We start from the raw sequence: 18,535 nt of genomic DNA, 5'->3' as shown, positions 1-18,535 counted from the left end.
TCTCGTTTCTGCAGTTCTGCAGTAGTGTGTTACATTAGGTTTTGCTGGTGAAGGCAAAGGCTACTACCCTGGTGACCTCATGCAAGTACAGACAAGCGAGTCCTTTCTTCCAGGACAAGTCATCTCTCAGCCATATAGACTGCCATTTGTTAGCCCAGTCTTCACCGAACTGAAAGTAAAGTAGGACATCTGCACTGGAAAACTATTAGCAGCTGATTTCTCATAAAACAAGAAAGCCATTGTATTTCAGGAGCTTTCGTGCTTTTGCAATCCATCAGCTCGCCCTCAGTTGGGTAGCGTCAAGCACCACAGTGCCATCTGGAGTTGAAAAGTAAAGCACTATTGTTTCCAAAACTGGAAGGAACATATAAACACTGTAAGTACCTATTCTTTGATTAATTTTTATTTTGTAAAATCAGAAATTCAAGCTTTTAAAATGAACATTTATTTTCTGTTTGGAAAACTACAGAGTGAAGTTAGTGATGAAAAACAGGTCACAAAATACTTCTTTTGGTGTCTTGGTATCAAGGTCAATTTAGTATATGCACCATAAAAGCTAAAAAATGCAAATTATCTTAGCACGACATCTCTTTGTTTAAGACATAAATAGTCCTGCAAGCTGGGGTTATTCTGAGTAGCGTCACTGAGCTCAGAGAAAATCCACGTGGCAAAAGACATAGTGAATGCATTCTTCCACTGCTAAAAATCAATCGGAATTTTGTTGCAGCATTAATTTGAAACCCAGGTTACTGCAGTTAGAATTTGCAGGAAGGTGTATATAATGAGATTCCTGTTTTCCTTCCTGCCTCTTATAATGCTGTTCTGACCTTCTTAGTCTTTCCAATAATGCTTACTACATTACTGAGGTGGCTAGAAAGAAGATCTGAACATGAGGAGCTTTGTAAGATCTTTTTGCTAAACATCATCTGCTGTCGTAAATTTGTAAAGCTCTTTTGAGCCCTGTATAAATAAATGGCAGGTCAGCAAAGCAGCTAGGAAATACTGCCAACGATGTTTTAATTGCTGTTCATTGGGATAATAGATATTGTTTGTGTTTGTTTGTTGTGGGTTTTTATTCGCTGTGTAAAAATGTGGTTTAAATTCCTTTACATAGCAGCGTAAGAGTGTAAACTCATACAGTTAGTACATGTGCTGGCTGCTGCAGAAATAAATCCAGATGACCTCCATAATTTCTTATAGGCTCTAACTGTAATTCTAAGTACATTTTTAGGCAAAAGAACTGTTGTCCATTGAGCTGCACAGAAGGGCCTGCCATAGCTATCTGAGCAGAGTGGGGATCTGAATTAAGACCTGAATCCTAACCCTGCCTATAAAACTGTTGCAATCTTGAGCAAGTCATATACGTTGCTCCATAAAATTATTGTACCTCTACCATCACAGGATTTGAGAGAGGATTAATTTGTTCATATCTGCTTAAAAAGATGACAGTCATTAAGTCCGCTCAGCTGCAGTTTGTTGTTGTGAGACAGTGGACACCATGCATGTCAGGTAGTGAAACAGACATGCCAGGCGCAAGAGAATGTGAATATTGAAGGTGACATGTTTAAAGAAGTCATCTTTGTTGTGTTAAGGGAAGCTTGTATTCTGACCCTTGCTGGCATGCAGTTCTGTGACTTACATATCTGAAGACTTTTAGGAGTATATACAGCAAATCATTAATCCCTTACCATGAATTTTAAGTTACTGCAACTGCTGTGTGCCAAAATAAATCTGAAATTAGTTAAAAAACTTGGAGGGGAGGGAGCTAGCACATTAACTGATCTTACTTCAGCTATCTGAAAGGAAAATTCAAGTACTTTATTTGACAGTTTGAGGCTGTGAGGTAGAAAGCGCAGCTAGGTCTTATGTAAAAATTATTTAAAAAAAAAATTACAAACCATCGGTATCTTTTCAGTAAATGAATCCAATGACATTGCACAAATTTAAACAGAAGCCAAAAGCTCAACACCACAGCAGCACTCCTACTCACCTTGCATTCTCTTCTCAGAACTGCTAATTCACTCTGTAAGCATCCGTTGGTGTTACGTGTGTAGTGATTCCCTGCCATGCATGCTGTAGGCCATCCGATGCTGTCATACATGCATCACTCCTAAACTTTGATCCCTTCTTTGGTCTCTCACTTCACTTACAGTATAAAGCTTTGGTTCTAACCTTCAAAGCCACTGATATATCATGTCTTGGCTACAGCAGAGATAGCATCTCTTTCTCTCAGTAGGACTACAGCGTTCTTTTGATCACCAGAAATCAAAAGCCAACAAAAGTGTAGTAACAACTAGGAAGAAAACATTCTCCATCGACAGCATCCACTGCATAATAAACTACCAAATACTAGCACCAGGAAAAATGGCTTGGACTTTGCAGGATAGGGAGCAGAAGTTAATGTATCGCTTTGAGCATACTCCTTATCAATTTTTTCAGCAAAAGGAATCTCTGTTTCCCTGTAAGGATGTTTCTTCTACTTAGCAGTGTGGAAAAGGCAGGTGGGTTGCATAGCAAGGAAAACAACCTCTCTTTTACTCATTCTGTCCTGGGAGAAAGCAAAACGAAAGTAAGTGCTGATTAGTGAAGAATTTTTTCAGTGAGGGTGGGCAGATTATTCAAAACCTTTCTTTTGGAAAAGCAAATTAACTTCGCTGTGGATGAACACAATGGCAGGTATACATTTCTTTACATAACCACATGATAAGGCTTAGTTTGTATTAAAACTCACATCTTTTCAAACTTTATTTTACACTTCTTTCATTTTAAGTGGATTTTTCAAAGAAACACTTTCCTGTTCAAGTGAATTGTGCAGTTTATCTAGATGATGTGTGTGTGTACAGATGGAGAGAGAAGTTCAATCCTATTAGTGCAGGAATTTTCCTATGCATTTTCTGCCTTACCTATGTAGAAATTGTGCAGCTTCAAATTATATAAAGGTCCTACACTGAAAGAAGAGGCCACCTGGGAGAAAGGCACCTTATGCTCACAGTAGTTTGATTATTGTGCAACAGGACAGGTTGTATCAGTTAAAAAAAAAAAAAAAAGTCATGTCCCTGATAAAACAGCATTGGAAACACGTACAGATCACATATCCCTTCCCTCATTGTTACTCATCTGCTTTCATTTAAAAAAATGGCAGCATGGTGATGCTAATCTAATTCAGCTGCAGGAATGCTTTGATAGAAAGTTCAGAGAGGTGTTTTTAATCCTGTACAATATGTCCTGATAGAGGATGGCAAACAGGAAGCCCTCGTGTGTAGATCCTTCCTCATTGTAAGGCAGGGTGGAAGATGCCATCTGTAATTTCATGCCATTATACCAAAAAGTGCTGTCTCTTCCACACTCCTCGCAGCAGCTGCTCCTGAAGGCTCAGCTCTTTGTCCTGAGCTGGCAGCTGCTTCTGCCACTGCTGATGGGAACAGTTCTGTTTTCACAGAATCAGATGAGGCTAGAAGTGAACTCAGAGGTCATCTGGTCCTTCCTCCAGCTGTGAGGCTGGACGGGCACTCTTGACAGATGTTCTCACTGGCAAGCAGAGATCGTTGCTCTGAGAGGCCAAAGCTAAGCCGCCTTTCCTAAATTAGGAGACCTGTCAGCTCTTACTGCTTGCAGTGGCAGTCTGATGCCCGGTTGTTTTTCAGCTATGACCTTTTATTCAAGCAATACGATTTTCTGAAAATAAAAGATTTTACTCGAGGAATCCATTGCGAAGATGGTGGCTTCATCTTTTAGTAAGTTTGTGTCCTCTACTTTTATTCTCCAGGTCGCACGCTTCCAATTCCCTGCTACTCCCTGCAACAGCCTTGCTAAGACAGCAACGTGAAACTCCATCAGTCAGATTTCTTGGCTGTAGGACTGCAAAGCGTTTTAAGACTTTTAAATAAATAAAGCAGCCTGTACCTCTTAAGATCTATAAGCTTCTTGTAAGGACTTACACACTGGGTTACACACAGTTAAGTTGAAACAAAAAGTATGATCACTGCCTACAAAATAAAGCATTTAATTCAGAGAATGGGCATGGTGAATTGAGATCTCTGTTCCTGGCATCTGTACAGACTCCCTTCTAATTTGCAAAAGAAATTGTATGGTAAATTTCCATAGTCAGCACACTTTTAAGCAGATGCTCTTATAAATTAATGTCTGCAGGAATAGTGAGATATGCTTGGCTTCTCTAATACTGATTGACGTATTCTGTCTGTACACACCTGCATTTGAAGGCACAGAAGAGAGTTTTATTCTCTATGAGAAGAAGCAACACCGAAAGCCTAGAACAGTCCTACATTTGCAACAGAAATATAAAGGACTTTTTGAATGACTGGCTAGTGATAAGTGGCAAAGGGGAGAAAAGTCCTATTGTGTAACCACATAAAGCACTGGAGACAAGACAAATCCATTTACATATGAAAACTCAGACCTCAAGCAAATCCTATGGAAAAGGACATGAGACAGGATAAAAGAAATGCATAAAACAGAATTCCTGCTTCCTCACAGAGATTATTGCAAACTTCCCTGGTTTATCATTAAATTTTAATTCTTTATGCAAACGCAGTGACAGTCCCCAAAATACACTAGAGTTTTGTTCATAAATGTCTTTCCTCTTCTAAAAATGCTCACAAAGAGAGGTATAAATTATATAGTGGATAGGTGCTATATATTCCATTTCTCTCTACAGGTCATGTTGTATGATGCAATGTATTTAAGGAAATGCTTCTCCAATTAGAGCAACATGACTAAGCATCAGTAAGAAAGAGCAAGGGTAATTCAAAGATACAAGCCAAGATTCTGTATGATTTGTACAATAGTAAACAGTAGAAAAAAGGACTATCAAGACTCTTGGAGAGAATATAGATGTGCTGTGTTCATACAGGACAAAAACCAAATGGTAACAGGACTTCAACATTCTAGTGCTATGAGAAATTAATTTTCACCCTGATTTGATGTATTATTTTTCTTTCAGCTGATTATGATAAATGTCCTTTCCCTATACCAAACAACTATTTTAATATTTCAGTAGTTTACGTTCTGTGTAATGTAGCATATAACAAGTAATTTTATTCCATGATAAGAACAGCCTATGATGTTCTTTAATAGGAATGGAACAAGTTAGAAATGTGGTCCTGTTTAAGCTTGTACTTGACCTGTTCAAAACTTTGCATCATTCCTTGTTAATTCTCCTCTGCATGCCCTGCTTGAACTTTCCAATATCTTAAGCAACCCTAACAAAATTGTAGGCCATAAGGGCTTTCAGTACAAATAATTAGTGTTACAGTTTGTTTGTTTTTTTTTTTAAATTCCAGATTCAGTTAAACTGAAGACACTGTAAAGGGTTGAGCTGAGAAGAAAAATAATGAAAAGTACTGTTCCTGTCATCCAGGTGCTTTTATAACTGAAGTAATGACCTTATTATGTTGCCTTTTTGTAAATGATTTAAAAGGTTCTGCCATTTGACGAGTCAGAAGAGTTTAAGCAAGAGCTGGTAGGGCTCAGACAGGCAACTTCATTGTTTGTGACAGTGGCTGGTATCCTGAGCCAAAACGAGCTTTACAGCTCTTACTCATGTGTCTAGCCAGATAATCACAGGGACGTTTCTGACCCATGGAAGAAATGCTTGTCATTTCTGAAAGACAGTAGTTAGCACTTCGAGGAGGACTGAACTACTTCTGCTTACATGAATTTAAGGCAGTGGTTTGACACAGGATTGAACTGTCTATGCAGTAACAATTCTAAACAGTCTGCTTCGGTCACATTTTTTTAAGTTGTAATAATCCATGATGTGCATGGGATTTCTCATTTTAAATTGAGGAATTCTCAAAGATTACATTCTCTTAAAGACATTATCTTAATAATAGCTTAACATGAATGCATTTAAAACCATGGCAAAAGTTCAGTGAAGAGTTGAAATAGTCACAAGCCTTCGTATTTCAATAACAAATGGGTTTGTTTCTTTAAATTGCATACCGACCTTATCTGAAAAATGTAAATTCTACTGCTAAAAGCACATTCCTCTGAAATCAGATGTGGGCTTCATTACTGGGAGCTGGTTGTTTCCACATTCATCTAATGAATTTTCCTGAATAGAAAGGATGAAAGGGAGCTAAAAAAGTAAGGGGAAAAAGACTTCTGCAATGAATATTCATCCCTTCCAAAATTACTCTTTCATTTAAAAACAAATGGTCAAATTCACTGCTGGTCATCTGAAGGGAGAACTTGCTAATCCTACTGCTTCCTTACAAGGCATAATTGCCCCACAAACTGCAGGCCCAGCCCAGAACACATCCAGCCTCACCCAGGGTTTAATCCATGACATCTGCCCTGGACCCTATATCTAGGTTCTGTGGGACCACCTCCACTCTTCCAGACAACCTGAGCTCGGGAGAGCTTGTCACTGTGCACAGTCCGCCTCCGCACACATCTGCTAGGGCCTTAAGCCACAGCGGAAGCTGGTACTAGCAGCAGACCCTGGATGTTTGCAAAGCTAGTTGCGGAGATGGACTTGCCAGGATTGGAGAATAGCCAGTTGGGAAGCTTTAGCACATAGTTTAGGGAGCTTTGAAATGCCCAGAAAATGTTAAAATCAATATACAAATAAGACTTTACAAATAAGACAGAGCTTTTAACTAGTTTGCGAAGAAAACAAACAAGTAATTTCCTTAGGTCATGCAGCACTGTTTAGAGTTAAATTTAGTAGCTTCAAATAAACCAAAGATAACAATGGATGGAAAAATGTAGTTCTGAGGAGTTGTTTTCTGAGAAAATGCATGTAATATATGAAAAGAAATATGAACCTCCAACAGCTGTGGTAATGTATTCTCTATAGGCAGGCATCATGAAAACAGGAGTAAATTCTTTCAAAGTGGCTGAAGGCCACAAAGCTGCACATTGGAGAAAAAAAGACCTGTTGACAGGGTTCCTTTTGGCATGTACCCGATTAATCCTCCCATTTCACATTCCTCCTGAGTGGTCAGCTGAACGACAGAGTGGGGGAATTAGTTCCCCTTGCCCTCAGAGCAACCTAATTCCTCAAGCAAAATGAATGGCTTTAGCTGGGCAGTAAGGCAAATAAAACGTGTTCTTTCCAGTTAAGCAAAACTGTGTACCTGCAACGAATGACTGTAGCATTAATAATACATGACAAGTAGCGTATACCCAGACTCTCCAATTTAGAGACAAGGATGTCATGTGGTACAGTGTCAAATGCTTTGCACAAGTCCAGGTAGATGATGTCAGTTGGTATTCCCTTATCCACCAAGGCTGTAACCCTGTCATAGAAGGCCACCAGATTTGTCAGGCAGGATTTGCCCTTAGTGAAGCCACGCTGGCTGTCACCAAGCACCTCCTTTTTTTCTATGTGCCTAACCATAGTTTCCAGGATGATCTGCTCCATAACCTTGCTGGGCACAGATGTGAGACCAACTGGCCTGTAGTTCTCTGGATCCCCCTTTTTCCCTTTCTAAAAATGGGGGCTATGTTTCCCCTTTTCCAGTTCACAGGAAGTTCACCAGACTGCCATTACTTCTCAAATATGATGGATAGTGGCTTAGCAACTTCATCCACAGTTCCCTCAGGACCTGCGGATGCACCTCATCAGGTCCCATGGACTTGTGCATCTTCAGATTCCTTAGATGGTCTCAAACCTGATCTTCTCCTACAGTGGGCGGTTCTTTATTCTCCCAGTCCCTGCCTTTGCCTTCTGTGACTTGGGCAGTATGGCTAGAGCACTTGCCAGAGAAGACTGAGGCAAAAAAGTCTTCGAGTACCTCAGCCTTCTCCATATCCTGGGTAACCAAGTCTCCTGTTTCCTTCCGGAGAGGGCCCACATTTTCCCTAGTTCTCCTTTTATCACCCATCTACCTATAGAAGCTTTTCTTGTTGCCCTCGACATCCCTGGCCAGATTTGATTCTATCAGGCTTTATCTTTCCTAACCTGATCCCTGGCTGCTCGGACAATTTCTCTGTATTACTTCCAGGCTACCTGTCCTTGCTTCCACTCTCTGTAGGCTTCCATTTTGTGTTTCTTTCTGTGTCCTAGGACCTCAGCTTCTCCTTCCAAATGGTGTGAAGCCCCAGAGATGGGGGCTTCCCTCACCACAACACTCACCCAGCATCCCATTTAGTCCTGAAGGCAGCAACACCTGAGGTCTTCCCTGGGCCCTTTGCTGTATCCCCAGTTTTCATTCTCACTTGCTAAAAGATGTGCTGAAGACTCTCACCTACTCCCCATACCACCCTCTGGCACTGTGGAAGATACAAGTGCCCCAGCTGCTGCAGAGGTGCCAGCAGCCAGATGACCTCCCAGCTTTTGCCTTCTGGCAGCTGGGTGGTCAAACACAAATCAAGAGGTGAGTTTTACCCATGACCCTGTCCATGGAAGCAGCAGTAAGCCTCTCCTCCTCCAACTGCTAATTTTTTACAAGGTGTGTAAAAACAGAGCAACTTTCCCACTCGTGTCCTATCAGGTGTGGTTTATAGCAGACTGACAGAAAATGCATGGACAGAGTCATTGCATAAGCTGTTTCCTTAGGAACTAAACTAAATTTGAGGCAAAACCTTAGGTTTGTAATTAGGTAGTAAGTGGATCAACTTTTTAGTAAAGATTCTGGGGCTTTGCTACTCTCTTCATTGCATTTAAAATTTTGTAAACTGTATTTACAAGAAAATGTAAACATAATTAAAAAAATCAACTTATTTTAAAGGTCACGCAAAATGGTTTGGTTACCTATGCTTAGGAACTAAATTAGTTACAAATACTATAATAATAATTTTTGTATAATCCTTCTAGTCTTCCAATTTCACATGACTACACTAAATTTTGTATTAAAAATTCAACCTTAGCAAGTACCCAAGTCCAATCTACCCATAAACAGAGTATAAATTTGCCCCACCTTTATTGGAAAACTCTTTCTTTGAAGCAACACTGATCTTTTTTACAAGTTATTCAAATGATTGCCTACTGTGTTTCACTGCATTACAAAACAGTACCTTTGAGAACTTTACTAGTGTGTATTTTGAAACCCTCTTGTATCTTAGTAAAGATACCATGCAGCTCTTTCACAGTCTTGGAAATAGAGGAAGCAGTAGTTCTGATTTCAGGAAAGAGATCCCTGCTTCGAAGTCCATCTCCACTAAAATCAACAGGGCTGACAGTGAATTCACCAGGAGCCAAAGCTGAACCTAAATGCTCATCTGTTACAGCTGCCAGGGCGTCAGCCACCCATTTTTTACAACACACGCTTTCTCCAGAGTGGAGTACTTCTTCCAGACTCTTTTCTTTTTGTAGACTAAGAACATTCCCAAGGGACTAGACTGTAATGTAATTATGACTGTATGACTCTGCAGCTGTCATAGCAGTAAAATGAGGGTGGTAGGCGGTTTAAAAAAAAAAATCTCTTCAAATATAGCTAGCACAGAGCAAATAATTCCTTATTTCTAACTGCTTTACCACATCTGTAGGCTCTTTGGAGAAACGCCAGTGAAGAGGTACCCATGGCAGATTGCCTTCTGAACTGCTGTGCTCAAGTTTTCCATCTCTGAGCAGCAGGAGCCTGACTGTCCTTGTTTTCTTGTAAACCTGTCTTTTCCTGCGCCAGCTCAGTACTGGGTAAGCTGGCTGCGCTGTGTGGGACTGAAAGAGTTGTGCAGTATTCACTGAGTAGGGAAGTTTTCAAGAGTTTCTTTCGTTATACCCTTAAAAGGTTATGTGTAATTCAAATTGGGGTTACGGAGTGAAAATGGGAAAGGGATTGTTGTTGGTATGTGGTTTGGACCAAGGGTAGCAAGCTTTTGTAGTAGCAGCTTGTTCTGTCATGTACACAACTAAACCCTGACTTGAAGCTGCACATAACAATTACTCAGTATTTAAGCTATACTTTCCCACCAAGCACCTCTCTTGCAAAGCAATTTCCCTACTTCATGCTGTTATAATGTGGTGAAGAGATAACAGCTCACAACTGAAACACCAAGCACAGAAATCTGCCTCTGGAACAACTGCTTATTGACTTAATAACAAATTTACTGTTTTTAAAACCTTTGTCTGGCTAGCCAGCCTTCACAGCGTTTGAATTTGCCTGAGGAATATAGACTATAACTTCTCTTCCTATGCAAGAAGGTGTTATTAAAAGTGACAAGGTGCTGAAAACTTAGCAAGTCCTAATAATCCATCCTTTTTCCAGTGCAGATGATGTTGTGGAGCGATGCCTTGATACATTTATGCTTCTCCTGGTACAGCGAATAGCAGCCAAACATTCCACGTTCCCCAACTCACAAGACATGCTGCATCAAAATTAGAAACATAAATCATTTTGCTTTTTAAGGCCCATTTATACAAGAGAAAGTACTGTGAATTTTGCTCAAGTCCATTCTCACCAGTGGGACTATTAACGAATGGCACTGTGTAAGGATTTGTAAAACAGAATCTTTAATTCCAGTAGAGACAGGAGTTTCTCTGTTAAATTAAAAAATAAGTAAAATCCAGTTAAGAGAGAGAAGTAGGAAATTCCCATTCCAAATATAGGCAGGTAGAACCTTTTCCACTGTAATTTAAAAACTGTTGGCTTCAATGCAAGGGTGATTACTAGTCCTATTTTTTTTTAGGGGGAGGCTAGGAAGGGTATGGATTCACTGAAATGATAAATTAAAAATACACACAACATGAAAAAGTTATGCTGAACATCGTGCTTTTTATTTTTTGGGTAAGAGCAAGAGAACAGCAGTACTTCAACAGACTAGAAGAAGCCTCATCTAAATACCAAAAGCACAGCAAATTATAGTCAAAGATGATACATTCTTAAGTCAAAGCGTAAAGTTGTATGTACATATGCATGTATATGTCCTCATACACATATACATGCATACACACACAACTATTTAAATATAGATGTAGCCATTTGGACTATCTACGTGTGCCTTATCATTCATTTTAGTTTTGGGTAAGTGAAGTAATCAGACCAGAATTAACATTTAAAAAAATCCAACCATTGCCACAGACTAGATTAAGAACTTATACACAATTACAGCACAGTCTTTACTCTTGTGGCCTTTAAATTCCACTAAAATAAGCCGAGTTTAGAGGGAATGCACAAAAACTCCACCCTGGAAGGCGCTTGGCTTTTATCACTGCAACATCTTAGCCTTTGCTAAAAACTAAGAGAGGAGCTACCCCAGAATGTGATCTCCAATTCTTTCTGTAAACTGTATGCATGCCAGACATGAACCATGCAAAAACCCTTTGAGATTTAAGCCCTTAATTATTAGCTTGTGTCAAGACTCAGGCACTGTGCTTTGCAGCAATCTTTAGAATTAAAGTTAAGAAATGAAAACCATGTTGGGAGCTGATTTTACTTAAAATAGAGAAGGGTGAAGACTCAGATAGTTGGCAACTCTCATCTTCCAAGCTGATTAAGCATTACATGTACACACTATGAAATAATAAAAACTTAACCGAGTGCTTTAGTAAGTTCTGAAAACAAAAATAAGTTACACTTCAAAGAACAAGTGAGTATAAAAAGTTTTAACATTTGCAAAGTATGTGCTCTAAAGACTTATTTTGCATTTTTAAAGAGAGCTGTAGTCTACCTTACAGAAACAAAGTTCACCCAGTACAAAATATTGCAATTTGTCCCATTTTGTCATATGAGAGGTTTCCTTATTCTTCATACGATCGAGAACACTTGCACAAGAGTTCACGTTATTCCAAGCCACATAGTGGCAGACAAGACTATGTTTGAATCTGTGCTTTTACTATGCAATGCAGTAAAAGCTACACAAACCATTTCAGAACAGAGTTTAGCAGGTCAAAGAGCTGTTGATGCAAGAAATCCAGGATATAGTATAAAAGTTAACGCCAAGTGGCAGTACCAAGAAAGTGAATTAGATCAACAGAAGAAAACTGCTGATAACATTCACTATCACATGTACAGCTTGTAAGCTAGGAATAAGGAAAAGTCAAAATTAGCTCAAGGAGAAAAAAAAAATTTAAACTGTGTAAACAATCCACCCAGTACAAAACTGGATGCAGCTGATAAGAGCAGAACTAGCTTAGTAGAGCTGAGGATGTGCGTGCATCCAGATGCCTGTTCCAAATGCATTTATCAATACCGTTGACCAAAAAGAAGTATCACCTACAGCTATTTACACCACAGCGGAGGCTTCCCTCTCCCCTTACGAAGTTATTACATAACTCAGGAAGTCGCTGCTGTCTTCGATTAAAATTCCAGTTATAAGCTACCAACGTTTGTAAGTTGAAAACACCCACCTTGCAAATTAAACTGAAAACTCGTCAAGCATGTGTGAGGACTCTTCAAAAGTTAGAGTACAGCACTTTCCTCAAGTGGTATTTGCATGAGTAACTTGTACTGACAGCTTGTTAAAATAAGTGAATTTAACACAACTTGGGGTAGCTGGGTGTTCCTCCTCAGGAAGAGGGATCCATACAGATTCCAGTCGTTCTTGCTGAGGTGTGTTACAGGGAGAGAAGGACAAAAGAACCTCGGTCAGCCTGGAGATGAACCTTCCTCCTTCTAGAAGTATTCTTCCTCTTCATCAAAAAAACCATTTTCCAGCGCATACGTGCAGTCTGCGTTAGAGTCAGCTTGGCAGGCACCTTTATATTCTTGAATTGATTCATACAGGGAGTACAGCTGACACAGTAATGACATATCTAGCTGCCGAAGGCCAACCTGAGGGGGGAGGAATTCAAACAAACAAGCAGTATTACAATTGCGATTTTTACTGGCAGTATAATACTATGTGTCTTTCATTGCTAAGCAAGAGGTTCAAGCTTCTTTCTGCCTTGAACAGTTATGAAATGTGGAAGTGTAATTCATTTTCTAAGGTGACAGACTCCCCACAGGATAAACTGGACAAAAGAACAAGAAATGAAGCGATGCAATACCGCAGAACATGAGCAAAGTGTACTTCAAGATTTTGTCATATTACAACACCCTGCTTAACTTCCAATCAGCATTTCACTTCTCTCCATAGCATTACAGATAAATTCATAAACTCTGTATTCCTTATTATGCAAGAGAGAGACTTTTCCAGTAACACTGTGTGTCTTTCACACATCTTTCTCACGCATTACCATAGGCTCTCTGTTTTTGTTAAAACAGCTTGGATTAAAAGTTGCAAATGGAGCTCAGGTTGGTTTTCCACTTCCCGGCTAAGTATCTTCTACTATAATTTTCTTTTCTGTATCAACATACGTAGGCGTCTGACAAGGCTAGGTATGTCTCACACAATACAGCATGTAACAAAACTAAAGCAGAAGCGAGAAAAGGACATACACTGTAGCCTGCAAATCCTCAGAATATTCTCACGTGCTACTCAAGCGTAGGCTTGATTTATAATTAAGTGCCCAATATTTTGGTTCCCGAACTTCTAAAATGTTAGCTTCCATAGCTAATTAAAGATTTGGAGTAACATTAAAAAAGGTTACCTTGTAGCCTGCACCTTTATGTCAGGTACAAAACCAGTACATTGCACCGCAAAGCAAAATAAAGCTAGTCATTTAACTCAAAGCAGTTTCCCTCTCTGGCAACAAAATTGAGAGTTTGTTTGATATTGTCACCTATCCAAGTCAGACCAAATTAAACATAGGTTTTGTCTTGCAGTAAATTAAATCCACTACCCAATTTAACATTTTCAAGAAGCAGCCATTTCTGTCTAAATTTTCAAATAAGTGTTAAGCTGACAGGCTCTTCCTAGTGAGCCTCAGTTTCATCAAATAAAAGTTTTTGCTACAACTCACAGAGGAAGAAAAAAAAAGATGTTAGTAGCCTTTACTGCTGCCTGAACACCAGGCTACATTTAACCCAGAATGAGAAATCTTACCTCAAAAATCTCTCCTTACACGTCTAAATTCTAAGGTCAAATACACTCAGCACACAAGAAAACCAGAAGAAGCTAGCATGAAGATCTTCCTTTGGCATTGCTGAACTATCCTACCCGATCCTTTTTCTGAAGGTGGAAGGAGGAAAAAAAGTATTGCATACCACAACGCCATTCCAACTCAGAAAAATACGATACGGTGTCTTTCAGGACCAACACAAATTAGTTGGTGATGTCATGAAGCTGAGACACGATGTTCCATGCAGACCGAACATGAAGACTTTAGGACAAGACATGGAATGCTACACTAGCTGCCAGGAAGTTACAGACAAGCCTTTCCACCACCTTGGATCTATGCTGCTTTTCTTGCCCGTTTCCATTTTCCTCTGTAACAAACACGACTTTCTCTCCCTTTGTTGTCTAAGCATGCACTCCCCAGGAAGCATATGCTACTCTTCCTTGCTCTCTGTTCTGTAAGAGGAAACTGACACTTGTGCAAATCTCTTTCTGCAAACATTTGTAAAACAAAACCCAACCAAACAAGGCTGTAGGAGGGAAAATAAAAGGGAGGTATTTGTACCATATCCAGACCCCTCCATCTATCCTTGCTGAGGTAATTTCATCAGACTTATTAAGCTGATGACTGTTTACCCGCCCAAGAATAAAAGTCTGAACATCATCCTTTGGAGATGGCAGTCGATGAAGTTTGGCTTGCCCCTCCTAAACAAACCGTTCGCCTCAGGTAAGAAGGGATGCTGGGAAGCTGGACTTTGACATGAGAACATGAGACTCACCAGGCAGACTTGCATCAGAGCTAGATGTCTGAAGGACAAGACTGCAGTGAAGAACTGTTCAAAGAGTGATTAGGAGTGAGTTGAGCCAGAAAACTCAACTTGAAGACAGATGACTATTTTTTCCTCTCCTGAGGAAAGTGGGAATATTTTCACCAGCAGCTCTCCCATTTCAGCTCTGTAAAGCACTTTAGTGCTTTCTGTGAAGATCAGTTCTATTTTACGCCAAGCGCAATCTCCAAGATAGAAATTGCTCAGCAGAATTAACTTAGCAGGCCTTAATCATAACTATATGTAATCATATAATCATAACTATATATAATCAAATAGTTATGTTTAGTATCTTATTTTTCTGTAGCTTCCACTAGCGTCAGTCAATCAAACAAGAACAGTAAGTCTATTGAGAAAACTGCAGCCTCTAGCTCTCCACAATTTTCAAGTATGATCCCCAAGGTAGCAAAAGCCTGAAGAAATGACCAAGTCTGCTAGCACAAGCATAAAGTTTTGAATCCCAGCCAATCTGTATTTGACTCTCAAGTTTTATCATAGCACCTACAAGACAACCTATAATGCACAGTCCCATGCAATCGACTGTCTTCAGGATTACAATTCCGAAGTGACCTCTCCTTTCTTCTCTCCCCCTCCAAAGCATTTAAATCCATCACTTTCTGGACTTAAAGCAGGCTCATTACTCAATAAAAATGCTGTCTTTGACCACTGCAAGAAAGAGTGTTCAATATAAATAATAAAGTGCAGTTATCTACTTGATGAAAGGCAGCCTCACAAAACTCACCTGCAACTGAGGAGACTGTTGCTTGAAAGTCTTTGATATGTTCAGAGGTAAGTATTTTTTTCTTAGAAGTGCTTTCTCAAATTATCGTCAAGGATAACAGAGCACCAAAGGGGAAGTCTAGTTGTCAAATGACTTTAGCAAGGATCTCATTTGATATTCCATTAGGAAAAATAGATTAGACTTTTATAACAAGTTGTCTTTGCTTTTTTGGAAAGGATTAAGACGGCTAAGATCATATCCTTGTTTCCCCTTAGAGCACTGTAGAAAAAAAACCCAGTGGTCGATAACCACTTGCGCTTTCTGTGTTTCAATGCAAACTGGCAACTCTAATACACAGTTTTAAAACGTCTCAAACTGTATCTGAACTACTTGTTGAAACACTGGTGGCAGGCTAAGGTTTCAGCACACTACACCGTCCTTCTAAACGCCCATAAAGGTCTTGCAACTGTTTCTTGTGCTCAAGCACCTTTTTACCATGAGAAAAAGGCCTTAAAATTGGCAGATTTTCAACCATATAATATTTTATATGTTTCGGGACACCAAGCACGCAATGCTTAGGTTATTATTAGTCAATTACAACTGCAGCTGGCACGGGCAAAGCACCAACACCCAAACGAGCGTTCCATCAAAAGCTGCGCCAGGTCGCCCGCAGCAATTTCGCTCCTACCGCCGCGCTACAGAATCAAAACAAAGTCCTGAAGAAAACTGTGTATAATTGCACTTCCCTTGAACCGAATGAATCGGTGCTGGTACTTCTTTTTTTTTTTTTTTTTCTTTAAACCGACAGCCTTTTAAAATGGGTGTCAGGTTCAAATGGATGCCACTGAACGAGGCGCTCGTTAAACGGCTCTCAAGCCACACAGAAGGAGGAGTCCCACCACGACAGACGCAGGCTGGTGGGGCCGGGGGTCCTGCCTCTCCCCCGACGCCGTTACCGGCGCGTTTCACGGTACCTGCGCCCCGCAGCAGCCGGGCAGGGTTACGCGGGGCCGCACCGGCCCGGGCCCGCACCCCTGCCCGCCCTGCTCCGCTCCCAGGGGGATCGACGGGCCGCAGCCGGCGCAGGCCGCTCGCTCCACCGGGACCGGCACCGGGACCGGGGCGCCCTTCCGGCCCCGGCGGCAGCGCCCCCCGCCGCCGCTCGCCACGTCCGCCGCCCCCGCCGAGGCCCGGCCCGCCCCGCCCCGCTCACCATCTCCTTGCGGAGCAGGGCCAGCGCCGCGTCCAGGTTGGGAGGCTTGGGCGGCCGCGGCGAGCCCCGGCCGCCGCCGCTCAGCTCGTCCTGGATGCGGGACTTCTGCGCGTACAGCCGCTCCAGGTCCCGCCAGCGCCCGCCCTGGCCGCCGCCGCCGGAGGAGGAGGAGTTCAGCAGCCCGCTCAGGCTCTTGGGCAGTGGCGGCAGCCCCGCACCACCGCCGGGCCCCAGCAGCCCCGGCCCGCTCATGCTGCGGCGGCGGCGGCGACTGACGGAAAGAGCCACCTCGGCCCCGCTGCGGGAGGCACCGCCCGGAGCCCGCCCCGCCTACGGGCCGGGGCCGGGGCGGGTGGGGAGAGGCCCGGCGGGCGGGGCAGGGGCTGAGCAGCGAGGCGGGGGTGGGGGCAGCCTCGGCGGCGGGGCGGCCGGGCCGCAGGTGCCCGGTGGTGCCGGACGCGGCGGTAGGCGGGCCTGGCAGCGCGGCGGCTTTGTCTGAGGCGAGCCGAGGCGAGGTGCGGCGCGGCGGCTCGCGTCCCCTCGGGCAGGGCCGGGCTGCCACCCGCCTCAGCCTGCGGGCTCAGGCCGGGGCCGGCGGGCCTGTGCCCCGCAGAGGCACCCCCGCGGCAGCCGCCTGCCCTGAGGCTGGGAGGGGTGGAAGGGCGCAGCGGGGACGGGGCTGAGCCTCCGGGCTCGGTCCGGGGTGCCGGGCGGGGTGAGGGGGAACGGAACGTGGTGAAAGCCATCGCGAAAGCTGAGCGAGCGCTGCCGGCGAGGGTGGGCAGTGCTGTGGCCGCGGGGGTGTTCAGTCACCCGGTAAGGCGAAAGGGCGCTGCTTCCCATCGGGGCGTTTCCCTTCGCGCCCTCACAGCCGAGCTTTGGATCAAAAGTGTTTATGTCCAAGCATTGCAAGTAAGCAGACTTCACCGTGGCGGCTCTGTGAATCGAGTCTCTCAATCTGAGAGAAGACGGCGCTCTCGTTTTATCCCGGGTTTGTTCACAGAGCTGTTTGTTGCTCTGGTTTGCAGAAATACCCACGTGCTTTCGTGAGAGGGTGGTGGAAGGGGTGCCACGCTGCAGGACGGTGGGTTTGGGCACGAAAATCCCTGAAACTACCAGTGCGGCCACAGTTCTGGTTTCACAGGAATGCATCTGCCTTAGTGTGCCAATTCTAAGTGCGTTTCTGCGCCTTTTGTTTTTTCCCTTCTTTTCCTTGACATGCTTGTATCTCTGGAGTCTCTTGAATAAATTACGGCGGTTTGGGGTCGTTCAAAATCCAAACCAAAGGAGGGTATAAAATTGGGAGTTCTGGGAATGCGCTGCCATTGCAAAGCCAGATTGCTTAAAGGTGCAGTCCTGTTGCCACAATCCTGTTTCATTTGTGAGGTTTTTCTCTTCAAGAAATAACTAGATACAATGATTTTGAGTTAAGCCTCTGTATTCAGTTTTGTTCCCAAACTCGCATGGCTTTTTCATGGTTTAAATGTCATCAGACTCTGTGACAATTGTTTTTAAATTGCTTGCAGTGGAGGAAGGTTTTGCCAGTCTTCATTCATGTTTACACGCTGCTTTAGGGATTGATTTTTCAGGCGAGCTGATGTGCTCTTTAACACTTTGTACATTGGAATGAAAAAGATATTTTTTACCCCTGTTTGTCGTGATGCCACTTCTGCCCAGGTAGATTGCGATAAATAAAATAGTGCTGATAGCTTTTGTGAAACTAGAGGCATTTAAAACCATCCCTATTGCAGATTAAAAGCGTTAACAAACCCTTTCATCCTTCCAGGCCAAGGGTGCCTGACAGCAAAAATATTGTTTGGGTTTGCTAAGGATGAAAGCACTGTGTTATCTTCCTGCTTATTAGTGAGTACGTTTATTTGTTCTCCTTCCAACCCACTCCCCCCCTTTTTTTTTTCCAGATGGCAGCTATTT

At 42.5% G+C, this 18,535-nt stretch overlaps 1 protein-coding gene across 1 annotated transcript; it reads right to left on the bottom strand.

The window, feature by feature from the left end:
- Positions 1-12,518: 12,518 nt before the first annotated feature.
- Positions 12,519-16,855, bottom strand: FAM89A (family with sequence similarity 89 member A). The gene is made up of 2 exons (XM_086627193.1): positions 16,604-16,855; positions 12,519-12,677 (listed from the first exon to the last, which is right to left on the bottom strand). The coding sequence occupies exons 1-2, from the start codon at positions 16,853-16,855 to the stop codon at positions 12,519-12,521; spliced, it is 411 nt and encodes a 136-aa protein (XP_086483319.1).
- Between the last annotated feature and the right edge of the window lie 1,680 nt (positions 16,856-18,535).

The sequence above is a fragment of the Tauraco erythrolophus genome, chromosome 2 (genome assembly GCF_009769465.1).
Source record: "Tauraco erythrolophus isolate bTauEry1 chromosome 2, bTauEry1.pri, whole genome shotgun sequence".
Lineage (NCBI taxonomy): Eukaryota > Metazoa > Chordata > Aves > Musophagiformes > Musophagidae > Tauraco > Tauraco erythrolophus.
This window is presented reverse-complemented; position numbering and strand designations above follow the sequence as displayed.